Source organism: Coturnix japonica, chromosome Z (genome assembly GCF_054131305.1).
Source record: "Coturnix japonica strain WE chromosome Z, WE-NBRP24, whole genome shotgun sequence".
Lineage (NCBI taxonomy): Eukaryota > Metazoa > Chordata > Aves > Galliformes > Phasianidae > Coturnix > Coturnix japonica.
Window position 1 is genome coordinate 20070285 of NC_140702.1, and position 21220 is coordinate 20091504.

Sequence of the window (21220 nt, forward strand, 5' to 3'; positions counted from 1 at the left end):
TATTTATACATGCAGGTAAGGCCTCCTCAACACTCTTTTCTGAAGGCTGAACAGTCCCAGATCTGATATGTCTCACTGGTGTTGAACAGGGGGGAGGGATCACCTCCCTTGACCTGCTGACATTCCTCCTCATCTAGCCTGGGCAGCAGTTGGACGTCTTTGCTGTGCAGGCATGCTCCTGGCTCGGGATTGACTTGATGTGCTCCAGGACTCCCAAATCCGTCTTTGCACAGCTTCATTCTGGCTAGTCATCCCCTGTTCCCAGAGTGAGGAACAGGTAAAAGTGTTACCCATATCGAACTTCACCAGATCCCTGGCAGACCAGTTCTCTAGCCTGTCCAGATCCTTCTGCAGGCCAGCACACCCATCCAATGACATTCCTCCCCATACCCAATCATCTGCCAGCTTGCTGGTATTGCACTGAGACACAGTGCTTAGGTCATTAACAAAGATTTTGAACAGTGTTAGACCCAGGTGGGAGCCCTTGAGTACACCACCAGTGACTTCAGTTATAGTAAATGCATAACATTGACTTGACATAAGATTACTTACTTTGTTGAACAACAGAAATCATTATTTAGAGTAGCTCATTTGTTCCCACAGGCGGCAGAAAGAGCTTAAGAAGATAGTTCAGGGCAGATCTCTTTAACTTTCAGATGACTGAAAGTTATCACAATGATCCTGTGAATTGTGGCCCTCATTTTGGCTGTAATTGGTTATCTGTTTTTATAAATACTTTGTTTTTTTCTGTGGTGAAAAGAAATAAAGATAAGAAAAAAGTAATGGGAAGGTCGGACTCATATAATCGTGGAATCAAAGGATGGTTTAAATTGGAAGAGGTGTTTAAGATCATGTAGTTCCAGCCCCTTGCTATAGGCTGTTCAAAGTCCCATGCAGCCTGGCCTTGACTGCCTCCAGGGATGGAGTATCCCTCTCTGGACAACCTGTTCCAGTGTCTCACCAGCCTTGCAGCAAAGACTGTCCTAATATCTAATCCAAATCTACCCTCTTTCAATATAAAGCCATTTTCCTTAGTCATGTTGTTACATGCCCCTATAAAAAGACTCTCCCCAGCTTTTATGTAGGCCATTCTCTGCCCAGCCTGTGTTTGTGCTTGGGATTGCCTCAACCCAGATGCAAGACATTACTTTTGGCCTTGCTGAACTTCATGAGTTTGTCATCGGCCCACCTCTCAAGCCTGTCCAGGGCCCTCTGAGTGACATCCCTTCCCTCTAACCAGTAAAGCACTTACCTTGATGTCATCTGCAAAATTCCTAAAGCTGTACTCAATCCCACTGTCCATGTCACCTATAAAGATGTGAAAGGACACCAGTCCCAGCACTGATCCCTGAGGAACACCACTCATTACCAGTCTCCACATGCGCCCTAAGCCATTGCCTGCAACTCTCTGAGTGTGACCATCCAGCCAATTCCTCATGCAGCAAGTGGTCCATTCATCAAATCCAATCTGGTGACAAGGATGTTGTCCGGGATAGTGTCAAACACATTGAGCAAGTCCAGGTGGATGACATCACTTGCTCTTCCTTTACCCAGTGACACTGTAGGTCCATCCCAGTGAGGTACAGCCATGGGAGAAGCAAGCCATGGAACGTGGCTCACCACGCCCAGCTACTGTGATGTCACAAAGCCTTCGTGGTCACACAGCCACTGGTGCTGCTGATGCTGCTCAGTTGCTTCGCAGACGCTGGTGCTGCTGGTGATTTGGTTGAGCTCAGGTCAGAGTGACGGCTTGAGAGCGACTTAATTCTCAGGAAGGAGCAATGCTGAGCCCGAGGTTTTTCCTACTCCTCGTCTTCTGCTTGCCCTTCCAGTTTACGGGCTGCCTTGCCCATTCCGGACGCCCATCCTGGGCCACGGGTATGTGGGATGCAGATCCCCAGGACATGGAGAAGCCGGACACTGGCAAGGCAAGCCGGAACTACCTACCCTACATCCTGGACAAGCTTTGGTCTTCGTTTGAGCACCTGGATCCACTGGGATACATGGAAGTGCTCTACAAGAACAAAACGGAGCTGGGCCTTTTTGTCGTGGTGATTTACATGTGGAGAACAGCCAGGAGGTGCCGCGGAGAGGTGAGTAATGGAGGTCAGGCAAGCCAGACCGTGCCTGAGTTTCTCAGGAAGAGGCACAGCCCAGAGGTAGAGATCTCAGGCCCCCAAGGTCCCTGCCCTTTTCATCACGTCCCCTGCTCTGTCACTTCCAGGAGAAGAGCCAGACACTCTCAGCTGCCCCAGGGACACACTGCCAGAACTGCTCCTGCAAACGCTGCAGGCTGCTCTGCCAGCTGAAGGCAAACCCTGCCCTGATGGAGATATACCTCGAACATCTGAGACACCTGTAGGAGGATCCTCCCAGGATGAAAGAGATGGCAGAATCGTGAGAAGATGGGGAAGAGAACATAGACTTTTCTCTGCATACCAGCACAAGCACAGCTCCTGAGTAGAACAGAGAAGCTGTAAACGGAAGTTGATCCTGCCAGAGACACCATCACTGTGCTTAGGAGGGCACTTCTATAGGACAGGGAAGGAGCAGGAGCCTACCCAACTCCGGAGAAAACAAGGCCGGAATGAAACAGATCCTTAAGACCCCTCAATATTATTGTATACTTCTAGAATAAATAAATTGGATTTTATTACACCAAAAGCATGCATTTGCTTTCTGTCATTCTCTTGTAGCATGAGAGAGGGTGATTCTAGAGTAATGGCTTGTTTCCACCTCACTTTCTGGTAAGGAGTTCTTTTCTGAACATATTTATTCTAGAACATTGTGGTGCCTGAAATAGTGAACTGTAGCCCAACATAAAGACATATTGACATATTCAGTAGTACTTCAAAATTATCTGAATCAACAAGCGTATCTTCAGCACAAAGAAACCTGAACACTGAAGAGTGCTGCTGACTGCTGGTAATGCCACTCAGCCCTACTGCCTGTGGACACAGCACTGGGGCAAGCATAGGTCATGGGACACTGAGGCAACAGCCTTGTGCTGGCACAGATACTCCTTACTGAGCATTTTGGATCACAGCCTCCTGGGCCCCAGTGGACAGGGAGATCACAGAATCACAGAATGGTTTGGGTTGGATGGGACCTTTGTGACCACCTAGTTCCAAACCTCCTGCTATAGGCAGGGACGCCTCCCCATGACCCAGGTTGCTCAAAGCCCCGTCCAGCCAGGCCTTAAACGCCTCCAGAGAAGGGGCATCCACAACCTGTCTGGCAACCTGTGCCAGTGTTTCACCACCCTCGTGGCAAAGAATTTCCTGTCATGGAATCATCATAGAATATTCAGCATTGGAAGGGACTTTTAAAGGTCACCTATTCCAGGTTCCCTGCAATGAACAGGGAAATGCCCAGCATCATCAGGTTGTCCAGGGTCTGGTCCAGGGTCTGGTGACGTGATAGCCCCACCCCGCTCTCTGATAGGCTGTTAGTGTTAGCAGTGAATATATAAGGAGAGGTAAGATGCAATGAAGAAGACAGAAGCCATTTTTGAAGCGCTTTGCTCTGAGACTGATGGTGCTGTATTTGGCCCTGGGCGAGTGTGAAGCAGTATTCACCGAGACGAGCTCACAATACTAGTAATCACTGCAACACAGCCATGGGAGAAGCAAGCCATGGAACGTGGCTCACCACGCCCAGCTACTGTGATGTCACAAAGCTTTCGTGGTCACACAGCCACTGGTGCTGCTGATGCTGCTCAGTTGCTTCGCAGACGCTGGAGCTGCTGGTGACTTGGTTGAGCTCAGGTCAGAGTGACGGCTTGAGAGCGACTTAATTCTCAGGAAGGAGCAATGCTGAGCCCGAGGTTTTTCCTACTCCTCGTCTTCTGCTTGCCCTTCCAGTTTATGGGCTGCCTTGCCCATTCCGGACGCCCATCCTGGGCCACAGGTATGTGGGATGCAGATCCCCAGGACATGGAGAAGCCGGACACTGGCAAGGCAAGCCGGAACTACCTACCCTACTTCCTGGACCAGCTTTGGTCTTCGTTTGAGCACCTGGATCCACTGGGATACATGGAAGTGCTCTACAAGAACAAAACAGAGCTGGGCCTTTTTGTCGTGGTCATTTACCTGTGGAGAACAGCCAGGAGGTGCCGCGGAGAGGTGAGTAATGGAGGTCAGGCAAGCCAGACAGTGCCTGAGTTTCTCAGGAAGAGGCACAGCCGAGAGGTAGAGATCTCAGGCCCCCAAGGTCCCTGCCCTTTTCATCACGTCCCCTGCTCTGTCACTTCCAGGAGAAGAGCCAGACACTCTCAGCTGCCCCAGGGACACACTGCCAGAACTGCTCCTGCAAACGCTGCAGGCTGCTCTGCCAGCTGAAGGCAAACCCTGCCCTGATGGAGATATACCTCGAACATCTGAGACACCTGTAGGAGGATCCTCCCAGGATGAAAGAGATGGCAGAATCGTGAGAAGATGGGGAAGAGAACATAGACTTTTCTCTGCATACCAGCACAAGCACAGCTCCTGAGTAGAACAGAGAAGCTGTAAACGGAAGTTGATCCTGCCAGAGACACCATCACTGTGCTTAGGAGGGCACTTCTATAGGACAGGGAAGGAGCAGGAGCCTACCCAACTCCGGAGAAAACAAGGCCGGAATGAAACAGATCCTTAAGACCCCTCAATATTATTGTATACTTCTAGAATAAATAAATTGGATTTTATTACACCAAAAGCATGCATTTGCTTTCTGTCATTCTCTTGTAGCATGAGAGAGGGTGATTCTAGAGTAATGGCTTGTTTCCACCTCACTTTCTGGTAAGGAGTTCTTTTCTGAACATATTTATTCTAGAACATTGTGGTGCCTGAAATAGTGAACTGTAGCCCAACATAAAGACATATTGACATATTCAGTAGTACTTCAAAATTATCTGAATCAACAAGCGTATCTTCAGCACAAAGAAACCTGAACACTGAAGACTGCTGCTGACTGCTGGTAATGCCACTCAGCCCTACTGCCTGTGGACACAGCACTGGGGCAAGCATAGGTCATGGGACACTGAGGTAACAGCCTTGTGCTGGCACAGATACTCCTTACTGAGCATTTTGGATCACAGCCTCCTGGGCCCCAGTGGACAGGGAGATCACAGAATCACAGAATGGTTTGGGTTGGATGGGACCTTTGTGACCACCTAGTTCCAAACCTCCTGCTATAGGCAGGGACGCCTCCCCATGACCCAGGTTGCTCAAAGCCCCATCCAGCCAGGCCTTGAATGCCTCCAGAGAAGGGGCATCCACAACCTGTCTGGCAACCTGTGCCAGTGTTTCACCACCCTCGTGGCAAAGAATTTCCTGTCATGGAATCATCATAGAATATTCAGAGTTGGAAGGGACTTTTAAAGGTCACATATTCCAGGTTCCCTGCAATGAACAGGGACGTGTACAGCATCATCAGGTTGTCCAGGGTCTGGTCCAGGGTCTGGTGACGTGATAGCCCCACCCCGCTCTCTGATAGGCTGTTAGTGTTAGCAGTGAATATATAAGGAGAGGTAAGATGCAATGAAGAAGACAGAAGCCATTTTTGAAGTGCTTTGCTCTGAGACTGATGGTGTTGTATTTGGCCCTGGGCGAGTGTGAAGCAGTATTCACCGAGACGAGCTCACAATCCTAGTAATCACTGCAACACAGCCATGGGAGAAGCAAGCCATGGAACGTGGCTCACCACGCCCAGCTGCTGTGATGTCACAAAGCCTTCGTGGTCACACAGCCACTGGTGCTGCTGATGCTGCTCAGTTGCTTCGCAGACGCTGGTGCTGCTGGTGACTTGGTTGAGCGCAGGTCAGAGTGACGGCTTGAGAGCGACTTAATTCTCAGGAAGGAGCAATGCTGAGCCCGAGGTTTTTCCTACTCCTCGTCTTCTGCTTGCCCTTCCAGTTTACGGGCTGCCTTGCCCATTCCGGACGCCCATCCTGGGCCACGGGTATGTGGGATGCAGATCCCCAGGACATGGAGAAGCCGGACACTGGCAAGGCAAGCCGGAACTACCTACCCTACATCCTGGACAAGCTTTGGTCTTCGTTTGAGCACCTGGATCCACTGGGATACATGGAAGTGCTCTACAAGAACAAAACGGAGCTGGGCCTTTTTGTCGTGGTGATTTACATGTGGAGAACAGCCAGGAGGTGCCGCGGAGAGGTGAGTAATGGAGGTCAGGCAAGCCAGACCGTGCCTGAGTTTCTCAGGAAGAGGCACAGCCCAGAGGTAGAGATCTCAGGCCCCCAAGGTCCCTGCCCTTTTCATCACGTCCCCTGCTCTGTCACTTCCAGGAGAAGAGCCAGACACTCTCAGCTGCCCCAGGGACACACTGCCAGAACTGCTCCTGCAAACGCTGCAGGCTGCTCTGCCAGCTGAAGACAAACCCTGCCCTGATGGAGATATACCTCGAACATCTGAGACACCTGTAGGAGGATCCTCCCAGGATGAAAGAGATGGCAGAATCGTGAGAAGATGGGGAAGAGAACATAGACTTTTCTCTGCATACCAGCACAAGCACAGCTCCTGAGTAGAACAGAGAAGCTGTAAACGGAAGTTGATCCTGCCAGAGACACCATCACTGTGCTTAGGGAGGGCACTTCTACAGGACAGGGAAGGAGCAGGAGCCTACCCAACTCCGGAGAAAACAAGGCCGGAATGAAACAGATCCTTAAGACCCCTCAATATTATTGTATACTTCTAGAATAAATAAATTGGATTTTATTACACCAAAAGCATGCATTTGCTTTCTGTCATTCTCTCGTAGCATGAGAGAGGGTGATTCTAGAGTAATGGCTTGTTTCCACCTCACTTTCTGGTAAGGAGTTCTTTTCTGAACATATTTATTCTAGAACATTGTGGTGCCTGAAATAGTGAACTGTAGCCCAACATAAAGACATATTGACATATTCAGTAGTACTTCAAAATTATGTGAATCAACAAGCGTATCTTCAGCACAAAGAAACCTGAACACTGAAGAGTGCTGCTGACTGCTGGTAATGCCACTCAGCCCTACTGCCTGTGGACACAGCACTGGGGCAAGCATAGGTCATGGGACACTGAGGCAACAGCCCTGTGCTGGCACAGATACTCCTTACTGAGCATTTTGGATCAGAGCCTCCTGGGCCCCAGTGGACAGGCAGATCACAGAATCACAGAATGGTTTGGGTTGGATGGGACCTTTGTGACCACCTAGTTCCAACCCTCCTGCTATAGGCAGGGACGCCTCCCCATGACCCAGGTTGCTCAAAGCCCCATCCAGCCAGGCCTTGAACGCCTCCAGAGAAGGGGCATCCACAACCTGTCTGGCAACCTGTGCCAGTGTCTCACCACGCTCGTGGCAAAGAATTTCCTGTCATGGAATCATCATAGAATATTCAGCATTGGAAGGGACTTTTAAAGGTCACCTATTCCAGGTTCCCTGCAATGAACAGGGAAATGCACAGCATCATCAGGTTGTCCAGGGTCTGGTCCAGGGTCTGGTGACGTGATAGCCCCACCCCGCTCTCTGATAGGCTGTTAGTGTTAGCAGTGAATATATAAGGAGAGGTAAGATGCAATGAAGAAGACAGAAGCCATTTTTGAAGCGCTTTGCTCTGAGACTGATGGTGTTGTATTTGGCCCTGGGCGAGTGTGAAGCAGTATTCACCGAGACGAGCTCACAATACTAGTAATCACTGCAACACAGCCATGGGAGAAGCAAGCCATGAAACGTGGCTCACCACGCCCAGCTGCTGTGATGTCACAAAGCCTTCGTGGTCACACAGCCACTGGTGCTGCTGATGCTGCTCAGTTGCTTCGCAGACGCTGGTGCTGCTGGTGACTTGGTTGAGCTCAGGTCAGAGTGACGGCTTGAGAGCGACTTAATTCTCAGGAAGGAGCAATGCTGAGCCCGAGGTTTTTCCTACTCCTCGTCTTCTGCTTGCCCTTCCAGTTTACGGGCTGCCTTGCCCATTCCGGACGCCCATCCTGGGCCACGGGTATGTGGGATGCAGATCCCCAGGACATGGAGAAGCCGGACACTGGCAAGGCAAGCCGGAACTACCTACCCTACTTCCTGGACCAGCTTTGGTCTTCATTTGAGCACCTGGATCCACTGGGATACATGGAAGTGCTCTACAAGAACAAAACGGAGCTGGGCCTTTTTGTCGTGGTCATTTACCTGTGGAGAACAGCCAGGAGGTGCTGCGGAGAGGTGAGTAATGGAGGTCAGGCAAGCCAGACAGTGCCTGAGTTTCTCAGGAAGAGGCACAGCCGAGAGGTAGAGATCTCAGGCCCCCAAGGTCCCTGCCCTTTTCATCACGTCCCCTGCTCTGTCACTTCCAGGAGAAGAGCCAGACACTCTCAGCTGCCCCAGGGACACACTGCCAGAACTGCTCCTGCAAACGCTGCAGGCTGCTCTGCCAGCTGAAGGCAAACCCTGCCCTGATGGAGATATACCTCGAACATCTGAGACACCTGTAGGAGGATCCTCCCAGGATGAAAGAGATGGCAGAATCGTGAGAAGATGGGGAAGAGAACATAGACTTTTCTCTGCATACCAGCACAAGCACACCTCCTGAGTAGAACAGAGAAGCTGTAAACGGAAGGTGATCCTGCCAGAGACACCATCACCGTGCATAGGGAGGGCACTTCTACAGGACAGGGAAGGAGCAGGAGCCTACCCAACTCCGGAGAAAACAAGGCCGGAATGAAACAGATCCTTAAGACCCCTCAATATTATTGTATACTTCTAGAATAAATAAATTGGATTTTATTACACCAAAAGCATGCATTTGCTTTCTGTCATTCTTTCGTAGCATGAGAGAGGGTGATTCTAGAGTAATGGCTTGTTTCCACCTCACTTTCTGGTAAGGAGTTCTTTTCTGAACATATTTATTCTAGAACATTGTGGTGCCTGAAATAGTGAACTGTAGCCCAACATAAAGACATATTGACATATTCAGTAGTACTTCAAAATTATGTGAATCAACAAGCGTATCTTCAGCACAAAGAAACCTGAACACTGAAGAGTGCTGCTGACTGCTGGTAATGCCACTCAGCCCTACTGCATGTGGACACGGCACTGGGGCAAGCATAGGTTATGGGACACTGAGGCAACAGCCTTGTGCTGGCACAGATACTCCTTACTGAGCATTTTGGATCACAGCCTCCTGGGCCCCAGTGGACAGGCAGATCACAAAATCACAGAATGGTTTGGGTTGGATGGGACCTTTGTGACCACCTAGTTCCAACCCTCCTGCTCTAGGCAGGGACGCCTCCCCATAACCCAGGTTGCTCAAAGCCCCATCCAGCCAGGCCTTGAACACCTCCCGAGAAGGGGCATCCACAACCTCTCTGGGCAACCTGTGCCAGTGTCTCACCACCCTCGTGGCAAAGAATTTCCTGTCATGGAATCATCATAGAATATTCAGAGTTGGAAGGGACTTTTAAAGGTCACCTATTCCAGGTTCCCTGCAATGAACAGGGACATGTACAGCATCATCAGGTTGTCCAGGGTCTGGTGCAGTCAGTTGCTGGACCTTGCACATGACCTTGCTGAACTTCATGAGGTTGGCAGAGGCTCATCTCTCAGACCTGTCCAGGTCCCTTATGAGTGCCATCCCTTCCCTCTAGTGTTGTCTGCAGACTTGCTGACAGTGCACTCATTCTCACTGTCCATGTTGCCTTCAAAGATGTAAAAGGGCACCCAACCCAGCAATGATCCACAAGGAACACCACCTGTCACTAGTCTCCACATGGGCACTGAACCATTGATTGCAACCTTCTGAGTGTGACCATCCAGTCAATTCCGTATCCAGCAAGTGGTCCATCCATCAAAGCCAGTGTGGTGACCGGGATGTTGTGTGGGCCATGTCAAATGCTTTGAACAAGTTCAGGTGGATGACGTCAGTTGCTCTTCCTTTATCCACTGGTGCTGTAATTTCTATCATAAAAGGCCACCAAGTTTGTCAGGCAGTGTTTTACCTGGGTGAAGACATGCTGGTTACCACCAGTCACTTCATCTTTATTTCCTGTGAGCTTTAGTGGGGCCTTGAGGAGGGTTTGCCTCCTGATCTTGCCAGGCAAAGATATGAGACTGACTAACTTGTACTTCTTGGATCTTCTTTTAATCCCATTTCTTGAAAACGGGGGTTATTTTTCTCATTTTCCAGTCAGTGGGAATTTCACCAGACTGACATGACCTTTCAGATATGATGGATAATGTCTTGGCTGCTTCATTTGCCAGTTCCCTCACAGCCTATGCATGGATCTCATCTGGTCCCATGGATTTCTGCACATGCAGGTTATTTAGGTGACTTCAAGTCACTCACTTACAGTGGGCAGATCTTCCTTCTCCCTGTTTTTACCTTTGGTTTTTGCAGCATGTATACATAATGTTTATTATTATTATGTTAAATAATATAGGTGTATGTTTAAATGTTTTTCTTATACTTAAAATACTAAATGGAATAACAAATACCACATTTCACTGTACTACGCTGAAGCAGTAATGAAAGGCTTCTTTTACTGTGTATACAAAGATTGCTCTGAATCTTCATTCTGAAGTTGTTCCACCCTAATAAAGGACCATGACCTTTAAATTAATTCTGTATTTTTAACATGGCTTCAAGCCCTGATTCTAAAAGCTGCTTTACATGAATATAAGGTTATATCTACATGAAATGGCTTCCAGAAACAAGATCTAAGTACTGTTATCTGAATTTCCAGTTATTAAAAAGTCAGATGTTTTATAGGAGCGTATGGAAACAGCTTAGATGCCACGAGAATTGCCTTTTCTGGATAGACAGATTTAAATAACAGCTGTTTGTATGCAGTTCACATTCTTTACTGTAGTTATTGCTCATATTTAGCCTATCGTTTCAGCAGTATATTGCAGGATAATCCCACATTTATACTTCTTTCCGAAGAACATTTATTCCATCATAATGTAGAATTCTCATTAGTGCCACTGGTAGTTTTTAAATGCTTTCAGTGAATACATCTTGTAACTAGTAATATTGTCACTTCTAGGAGCAGTTGCTGTTCTTATGAAGGGAAAAGAAAATGCACAAAGACAGGAAGAATGTCTCTAGGCAGCTAAATGAGATTTGCCACTTGAAAAGCACATACTCTTCTCTGTTTTGAGGCAAGGGAACATTCTCATTGTCAGGATGGATTTCAGGAATGCTAATTACGTTGAAGTTTTAATCCCATTGATTTTCATTGTAGACCTGCTATATAAAACACAAATTGAGTTTCAGCATACCTATATCTTGTCTTCCCAGTCCTAATTCCAAGAGAACATTTTTTTTAAATTTGTTCTTTCGGAATTGGCAGATTTTTAGTCGAAGTAATCATTAAATGCCTATATATGTGTATATATGTATGCATATACATATATATATAAGTTAGGCACTGCATTTAAATTAGTAGAAGTTGGTTAATCATTAAAAGAGAAAACAGGATAAGCATCTTGTTCCTTTAACTGTTAAAGAGAACTGGGTCGGAACTTCGAAATAATCATCTGGTTCAAATCCAGATATTTCACTGCTACCAATAGAATTTAACAAAAATTACAAAGGAAATCAATGAGATTTTCCGTTCAATTAGCACCTGTGAAATTACCATTCCTACCAGTCAGCATGACACTGAGAATGTGTGTCTGTGTCAGCAGGTTATTTCAGTAGAGAGGCAGAATATGAGCTTTCCAACAGGTGAACTTCATTTTAAAGCACTGGTGTGGATATTCTTTAGCTTGCACATTTTTTTCCCAAGAGAGCTGACAGCTCCTGGAAATGTAGATCTTAAGATATATTCATCCACCTTATTTAAAGAAATTACTAGTTTTTCTAGTGCAGGTATGACAGGAAAAAAAAAAAAAAAAAGGCATGCTCTGGAATGAATTTAGGGAGAAAAAAAGAGATAACAATACAGTGTAATGTGTGTGTCACATATGAGTTTTTACATATTGGGTTCCTACTCCACAAACAAACAAACACAGAAACAAATATAGGAGCAAACAAACAAATAAAGGGGGGGGCGATTAAAGACAGATAAATGTAAATATAAAACTAGAGAAGTCTGAAAAGACTTTTCTGTAGCCATCCTTAGAGCAGGCTGAAATCCTGCAGAATTCAATGTCTAATTGGAAAATTTACTGACATAGCTGGAAAGCTAATGAGTATTCTTGTATTCTTCATGTAAATATTTCCAGCCAAACCCAAGAAAGGGAGAAGTGCATTGATTGCACAGGGTTCAATAACAAGTGAAAAGGATTATTTTGAAACACAGTTAAGTTGCTGATTTAATTTTTACATACCTAAATGATGCTTAAATTAGTGATTGCTGTGTTCTCTGCCACAGCCATTTACTGTGACTAGAAGCAGAGGAGATTCCACCATTGCACAAGTCTCCTCCACACGCAACTGCCCAAATCCTTATCCACAAAAGCCATGAGATTGGTAAATAGAACTTGGAATCACAAATTACTCAACTCAGGAATATAAAAATAAATTACTGTTATATGACCCTTAGGGGCTACGGTTTCTCTGCCATTCCTTAAATGTGAAAGTATGACCACGTGTCAATTACTATGTAGAACAAACTGAAAGTTTCTATGAATTTAACTTTCATAATAAATATGAAGTCTAATTTTTTATTATTTTTTATTTAATTTTTTTTATTATTATTTTTTATTCCTGCTGAATAATTTCTGGCTTATTCAGATTAATCTTATTAATGTTTTACTGGCTGTTACATAATAACAGTTAGTGTCACTACTTAAACATAGCAGAAGTGTCATTTTTCAACATGCCAACTAAGAATATAAAAATCATTTTTCACATAAAGATTAATACATAAACAAGAGCTCAGCAGAGGGTTTTGAGAAACTTAATGTTCCTTTCTACAGTATGAGTCTGTTTTTGTTTTCTCTTTTACAAAAAGTCATATTTCTGTTTGAAAACAAAATAAATGTAATGACTAGTACTTCATGTTCTAATAAATAATAATACAAGCTCAGAGGAAACATTTTATATTTTGCTAGTTGGACACTATGTGTGTCCCGTTTGAAATCACCATGTAGTTATGGTGTTTCTGCTGTGGCTTTAAGTGGGTCATATGCTGCAATGTTACCAAGGTTCAGCTAATCACTCTGCTGGTTTATCTACTCTTCCTGGATTTTGGGTTGTGCCTCTAGTAACCAAAAGGTGAGGAAAGTCATGCTCCCTCAGTCCTTGTGTTTGTGTGTTTAGCATATACTGTGGCTGCTTGGCATCCTAAGGTACAAGAGAGAACAATGGAAAGAGATCAGAAGTGCTTTCAGATAGACTAAAGGCTATTGGCAGAAGAGTATCATGTTGTCCATGTCTGTGGAATTAGGACAAGAAATAATAAGACAGCACAGGAAAGATTCACCTTGGCCTGCAGTCAACCGCTGAATGGGATTGTGGAGTATATGTTGCTGGAGCTTTTGAGGAAGTCATTCAGCAAACACTTATCAGGAGTGGTACAGATTATGTGATTTATAGAGATTCTGGTCTGAAGCCTTATTTTTCAGTAGCCGTGTATCCACAAATAATGTATCTTCAGTGTAGAAGTCTGCTTTCTAAGCCTGTTCCATTAAAAGCATTTTGAATATGTCTAGGAAGGCTATTAATAAAATTAGTGCCACGAAAATCAGAACAAAACAGCCAAAACTATCTCTTCATGGAGCAATACTAAAAATACATTTATTTCTGAGTACCACCTTCCAGATAAGAGATTTTTATGTATACTTCTTATGTGTCTTGATATCAGCTGGGATAGAATTGTTTTCTTCAGTGTCTGGTACAATGCTATATTTTGGTTCTAGGAGAATAACGCTGTTGATAGCACACTGATGGTTACCACTGCTGTTAAGAAGTGCTGTACTCAGCAAAGGGTCCAAAAAGCTGGGAGGGAACAGAATTAGGGCAGCTGAGGGCCAAGGGGATATTCCATACCAAATGACATCATACAGTAGGACATTTGGAGGGAGTGGGAGATCATTTATCTCTTCTGCTGCTCTGGGGGCCTAGCTGAGCATTAGTTGAGGTGGTAGGCAGTTGTTTGTGCATCACTTGTTCATTCATATGTATGTACGTATTTGTCATAATAATTAACCTTCTCCCATCCAACTGGGAAGGAGGGGAGGTAGCAAATGACTGTGCGGTGCTGAGACATCTGCCAGCTTAAACTCACAGCGATCATTCTGGCACCTAACATGGGGTATGAAGGGTTGAGGTAACAGCAGATCTGACCTGAGCATGTTAACACAAAGTGTTGTGGTAGTTTGATAATTGCTGGTCACACTGATGATTTTTTTCCCTATCTGTGAAGCTCCTTAAGAGTCTTCTCATGGAATGACACTGTGTAGCACTTGGCTTGCTGTTTATTTTCCCTGCTGCATTGTTTGTTATCCCTCAGGTTTGGATTAAGGTTTTATTTTGCTATGCTGTGTGGCATTGGCTTCTATCATGGCAAAACTGTCAGCCGAGAATCTAATGTTCTGTGTATATTCAACACTGCAGTCATCTTTGGGCTTTGGGAGCCATATTGTTTATACTGTTAATGATTGAACTCTTTGCTTTGTCTCTCCCATTCCACTGGGAAGGAGTGAGTAAATGACTGTGTGGTGCTTAGCCGCCTTCTGGGTTAGACCTCCGCATTCTCAGTCAGAAAAAAGTCTGAAGTCTGAGAGGCGCTGCCTTTGGTGGTGAGCTGAAGTAAATGCTTAGTAGGAAAAGAGACAAGTACAAAGTAGAGGTTCTTTCATCCATCTTATTTTCTCAGCTTCTAGTTGTTTAGAGACTTCCTTTTCAGGGTCTTCTTAAATTTGAATGTATTTTCCTTCAGTTTCCTTCCTACCTGTTGGTTAGGTTTGCTCATTACACAGTTCATAGACGGCACTTTCCATGATATTAGTCTGGGGCCTTGTTTGGGGAATTCAGAAACATATCCATTCTGTATAAGCAACAATAAAAAAATTACCCAACTGGAGCTAAGCAAATTAGTCCCTGAAGACAAAGCTTCTGTTTCATACACAGAACTAAATATATATATTAAAAAAAAAAAGTCCTCATACACTTTCAGTGTCTATTTCAAGAGCTCTACTCCATTGGAAGATTTTCCAGAGTCAGTTAAGTGTAGGAGATAATCTGGTGGTTCATCAGGGCAATATGAATCTCAGCCTGAGGGCTATTGGCCAGCATAGCAAAAGTATATTTTCAGAGAGTCAAACCTTCTGCGTGGAATCGTGCAACAGTGAAGTCAGTCATTGGAGACCAACATATTCCTCAAACCAGGAAAGTGTCCACTGACGTATCTCACACGAAGGGAAGTCATGATTCACAGCCTCCTCTCTTCCAAAACATTTTATGTAGTACTTGAAGAAAGAATTTTTATCATTAACATGTCATGGTTGTGAAAAAGCAAGCCATATAGGAACATAATATATGAAGGGACAGATTGCTGAATGGTTGTCCATACCCATCTAACTAGCTCCTATAAAAACACATACATAATAATCTGAACAGAGCTATCCTTGACAGAACAAATTGTGCAAGGTTCTGTGAATGGCATGGGAAACAAGAAGAAGCAGAAGGCCGAAACCCAGATTGCATGGTGAGGAATTTACGCATGTATCAGTTTTATTTACTGCTCTATCAGAGGTCATCTGTAATCCCATTGTCAGGATTTATGTTTAGCACAATTACTGTGCTATGCTAAGCACAGACAGAGTAATCTCATTCCAGAAAATGAGGAGCTTGGAGAAAGACAGGCTTGCAGATGTCTAAAGCAGATTTGTTTTCTGCATGCCTTCAATTTTGCATCTGTTTGTTTTGATGACGCTAGCTAGAGACAAACCAACAGAGGAAATGAAAGCTATATATTCATGCTGCAGAGCCAGACATGCTTCATTGTCAATAACAGAAAACCTTTTTCCTCTATTTGCAGAGGCATAATCCTCACATTTTCAAGTAATTTCTAAATCCTTTGGAGGCTTTTTTTTTTTTTTTTTTTTTTTTTTTTTTAATTTGTAGACTGATATAAATGTAGTTGTCCAAATTAAATATGCTCAAGCAACATGTTTACCCAGTGCCTTCTGTTTATTATCTTCTAGAGTTGTAATTTTTTATCTTGAAATGGTTTCTCCTTCTCCTGTTAAGAGTGGGAATAAGTGACATATCTCCTTATTCTAGTTTATGCCTTTAGAGTTACCAGTGATATCAGGTCATATTTCCTTTCTTTTAATATGCTATTCTTCTAAGAGATTAGGATATAGACACAACACTCATCTTTATTCTAAGAATCAGTTTGAACCTGATACCTGATGTTTACAAATGAAACCTCATCTAATTTGCTTTGTGGTGCAAACTGGTGTGTTGTATTTCAGGACTATTTAAGTTTGAGATCATAAAAGAAATCTTCAAGGGAGTTCTATAACCATGCTGTCTTCAAGTTTGGTGGAGATTTCTCAGAAGAATGAAAAGATATAAAAGAAACCTTAATTTCATCTGTAATGCTGTTTATTCTGTCTTTTTAGATCTACATAGTTTATTGTACAGCCTTGCACTGTATCATCTTTATGGATAATGGTTTGTTGTGGAATAGGTCTGTGTTAAATGAGATTAGGAGAATTATCAGTTGGGCTTCATTTCCTGAATTGCTACTGTAGGATTAAAAGCAATATAGTGCAAGTTAGCATTTCGTTACTTAATAACATTAAAAGTAGATGGTTTGCTGTTTTATGACATTAAGAGTTCCAGATGACAAAATATTCCTTGTGAATCTGTATCATGAACCTGTCACATAGCTTTTTTAATTGCTAGTATTTGATTATTATTTCTTCTTTTAACTTCCTTACATCAAGTTGATTGTCATACCCTAGTGTACTAGAATTAACAGAAATGGTTTTCTATTTAATGACTGACATTGACCAGACTGAATTGTACAGTCACTGCAGTGATATTATTGCTCCCTTGGAGACTGCAGTTTGCCAAGCTGTCATGATTTTTGTTAAATGAACTGTGGATATAATAGTAGCAGAGATAAAACAACAAAATATAATACAGCTTGTACCTGTCTGCAGAAAGATATATCTTAGTTTTAAATAAAAGACAAACAATCTCCAAAGGCCGCATTTGCTTTTTTCCTCCATTGTTAGTAGTCAGTAGTGTATCACAGCCATGAAGCGCTGAAAGGAATAATTGCCATCTTAACTTGAAGATAAATACTCTTTCTGCTCCAAATACCTTCATACAGCAGCTAGTCTATAAGCAGCTAGTCACTGATAATGCATATTTGACGGCACCAGAGGCAGGTTATTCAGTTGAGAGTTTTCAGGCAAAGTAAATTTCTTGGGAATTTAGAAAGTAATTGCCCCGTTATAGCTTTTGGAAAGAGACAGTATGACTCATAAAGTATTTGGTAAAAGTTAATGAGCATATGGATGAGGAAAGTCCATTTGCTCTGCAGTATTTGAAATATAAAGATGTATTCAGATATTCCCTTGTAACTGATAAAAGGGAGTAAATTGACAAGTTTTCTTGTAGAATAATATCTGATTAATAATAAAGAAGAAAGGACTGGCAAAATAGGCAGTGTTAACAATGGAAGTAGATTACTTATTGAGCTATAGCAAAACCACTGCTGAAGTTCCAGCTGTTAAGTGTTCTGGAGGAGCTAGCAAGTGAAACGTTAATCTAACAAATATACGTAACATTAAAAAAATTTCCAGAAAAGAGTTTTTAAAAGTTCTTGAAATATCAGTTGCTGTGGCTGCGAAACAGAAGATTAAAGTCAGTGCTGTCAAGTTCAGGTAAGACTTCTCAAGAAGACAGTCCATTACTATATATGTGGAGATATCTGACATCTCAGGAAGTAGCTCCAGGCAAGCTACCTCAAGGCCCTTCTGTCGGGTATGTGCATAGAAATGTTTGCAATTTGTCAGCACTCCTTAGGTCGTAAGGGTAGGGTTGCATTGCGAGTCTTATGGATTGGACTTTAATTAACCTTTATCATATTTATCAACTGGTAAGTATGAGTCTTTCAGAGTGTGTGTGGGGGAGTGGGAGGAAGATCTAAAACCAGATCTTAGTAGTACAAACTTGTATATTATATTATAAGAAATAATTTGGAAATAATATCAACTCGAATTATTATCTCAGATTTCTCACTCATTTTGTTAGGATTGAACTGAACAACAAACTAGAAAGTATCTCTAACACCTTAGTTTGCTCCTTAAATACTCTTTAAAAGTAGTACGCTTGGGGTTAACTCACACTGTAAACTGACAAGTACGGCAAACCAGGAATGGAACTGCAATTAAAGTAAGTAGATTGTGCGGTGTAGTACCTATTCCCCGATGGTAACAAGTTGCTTTGGATTTCAAAAGTAATGCTCCTGAAGGTAGGAGAAGGTAAAGACTTTTGACCATATATGGTTGTAGCTGACAAAACACAGTAAGTGCTCTTGATAATTTGACTGCCTTCAATTTAGAAAATTCAAGTCTCTTGAAAGAAAATCACACATATTTCAAATACTGTTTATCACATCTGAAGCATGAGAACAAACATTCATTCAGATCAGGACTTACACAGCTCTGCACCTTAAACAGAAGCTGTTGAGCAAAAATAAAAATAAAAATACTAGACATGTATCTCGTTTGCCAAATCTGGGACATCTATGGGAGACTTGAGGTCCTTAGAACCAAATAGGCGTTCTGCTTTTGAAAATCATCTGCCAAGGGTGGTTACTTTATTCCTCCAACCTGTTCAGTACTGTCTCTTATACATGCTGAGATCCTTTCCTCATTCATGCCATTTTCCTATTAGATCACTGAATAATGCTAGCAGAGCAAGCATGTGTCCTCATCCCTTTGCACCCCATCAGGAAGAAACAAAATATAACTGTATGTCCCGCATCCATATTAGAATACCTGCCATGCCTCTGTGCTGCCTTTTTAAGCTCCTCTTTCAGATCTCCCTATTTTTTTCCTTCCTGTATAGTTTAAAATATTTATCACTCTATTAGGCGGGGTTGGATTCAGGACAGTCCCGTGTACATGCATGTTTCAGATATGTATGGGTGTGCATCCTTTTCCATTGAAAAATGGGGAAAAGAAAAAAAAAATGTTAGTAAATATCAGAAACTTCTGAAAATAAGCTACTTACATTTGAAAGTACAGAGATTTCCTTCTGGCTTGAAAATGGGAATGGCAGTTTATGAGCCAAAGGAATTTTATGAGTTGATGAAAAGATTTCAAAAACAGACCTACCATTGAAATAGGTCTTTCAGTTTTTAAGTAACAGCTGATAACAATGAAAAATGACAGCTTCACAACAGACGTTGTTTTGTTTTAATGCATTCTGTAGTGTGCTTGCCCGTGCTAGTGACAAGGAATTTGTTTTCTTCTGGCACTGCTGTGCATCTGGCACAGCAGCAGGAGAGGGAGCTGCATTTTGTTGTATTATGTGTGGCATTAACAGAGCTATTAGTCAAGTGCTGATTGCACCGCCTTTGTTGTTGGGTGACACATGATGCAAAAAGGTAGAAATGGAGCTTTAGACTAGACAAGCTTAGTGGACTGTTAAAAATGTAGCTGGAATCATAGCACAGTATGGTGCAAGTCAGTCATTAATTTCAGTGGGGCAAAGAAAACAAAACAAGTTTCTCATTTAAAAACTAATGCATTTGGAACTCACCTGTGGAGATTTTACTTTCTTCTTTCAGAGCACACAAAAAAACAAAGCTTCCTCTAAACAAAGCAGCAATTTAGTTTGCATTTGGCTTCAGAAAACAATGTATGCAAAAAAAATCTTGATTTTAAAGCAATTATATGTACAAGCATTTGAATGCTGGATGAGTACTACTCATAAAATTGGAGTATTTGAACATTAGACTTAATTACATACTCGGTAGTTTGCTTATTAGTTGTATAAGACCTTTAACTATTTTCACTGTAACTGAACAATAGCATATTTCTAGATTCATATTCCTAAACATGGCTGCAGTAACATGTTGAAGTGCACTGGCTAAATGCTGACTTTCACTGCACAAGGAATATGAACTTTACTATAATTGCAGAAATTTGAGTTTGCTTTTATCAACTGTGTCAGTATTTGAATCATTTTCTTACTGTTGGTGTTTAACTGAAACTCACAACTCTTCAGAGATAACAGACTTTAAAAAAATTGAAATCTTTACCTACTTCATTAAGTTCGTAACGGGAATATTTATGTACAAACTATTTGTGCGCTTCTTTAACTTTTACATAACAAAAATACTGTTTAAGTGCTCTAAGTCTCTTCCCACAAGGTATTTGACTTGTTATTCTGAATCTGTTTGTATGCTATTTGTAATTACAGCCATTTGGGACTCGGTAGAGTAAATAATAATTTCAGTTGCATACATTTCTTATTTCCACAGGATGCTCTGGCCCACTAGGGATAGAAGGAGGAATTGTGTCAAACCAACAAATTACTGCATCATCCACTCATCGAGCTCTCTTTGGACTACAGAAATGGTATCCGTACTATGCACGACTTAATAAGAAGGGTCTTGTGAACGCCTGGACTGCTGCAGAAAATGACAGATGGCCGTGGATTCAGGTAACAGATGGAGCTGAGGAGAAAAAAATCTCCTTGATTCAGTTGCCAGAGTCACTTAAGGAACTGATGAAGACAAGTGGTAATCTAACAGCTAGATTCTTTTTCACTGTCAGAAATGTAGCCTAGACTAAAAAGGACTGTTTAGCTGCAAAAGAGGAATAATTTGAACTTTACAAATGCACAAATCTTTTTAATTTCAAAAGCGCATGCATATGTTGCATTGTGACTCTAAGCCACAGAAGCAAATTATAAAGACTCTTTTCAAGAGAGCAGCTTTCCACATATGCTACGTTTACTCATTAGGTCGTTAGTAGCATTTAGCAGTGATATCTGTTGGTGGAGGTACTTTGACACACTCCTTGGGCATAATTCTGGACTGCTATAATGCAGTCTTGGCTGTACCAGAGCCTTTGGGAGTTGTTTATACTCTCTGTTGAGCTGCTCCATGCACATAGGTTAAGCATTGTGTGCATCTTGCTGAAAGTAACAGGAACTGTTGTAATTAAGGTTGAAATAGCTGTTTGAACATATCCATGGGGCTGAAAGTACATTTTTTTTTTTTTCATTCCTGCTTTTGTAGCTAGAATGATTTAAACGGAGGTGCTTCACTTGGTG

General features: G+C 42.9%; 1 protein-coding gene across 2 annotated transcripts in view; it reads left to right on the forward strand.

Annotated features, from left to right (window-relative positions):
- EDIL3 (EGF like and discoidin domains 3) overlaps positions 1 to 21220 on the forward strand; it is a 260926-nt gene that overhangs the window by 163899 nt on the left and 75807 nt on the right. For both annotated transcript variants that reach the window (XM_085528740.1, XM_085528741.1), the window contains one exon: positions 20424 to 20605. In XM_085528740.1, the coding sequence (XP_085384866.1) occupies positions 20424 to 20605 (182 nt within the window). The remainder of the gene's footprint in view (positions 1 to 20423; positions 20606 to 21220) is intronic.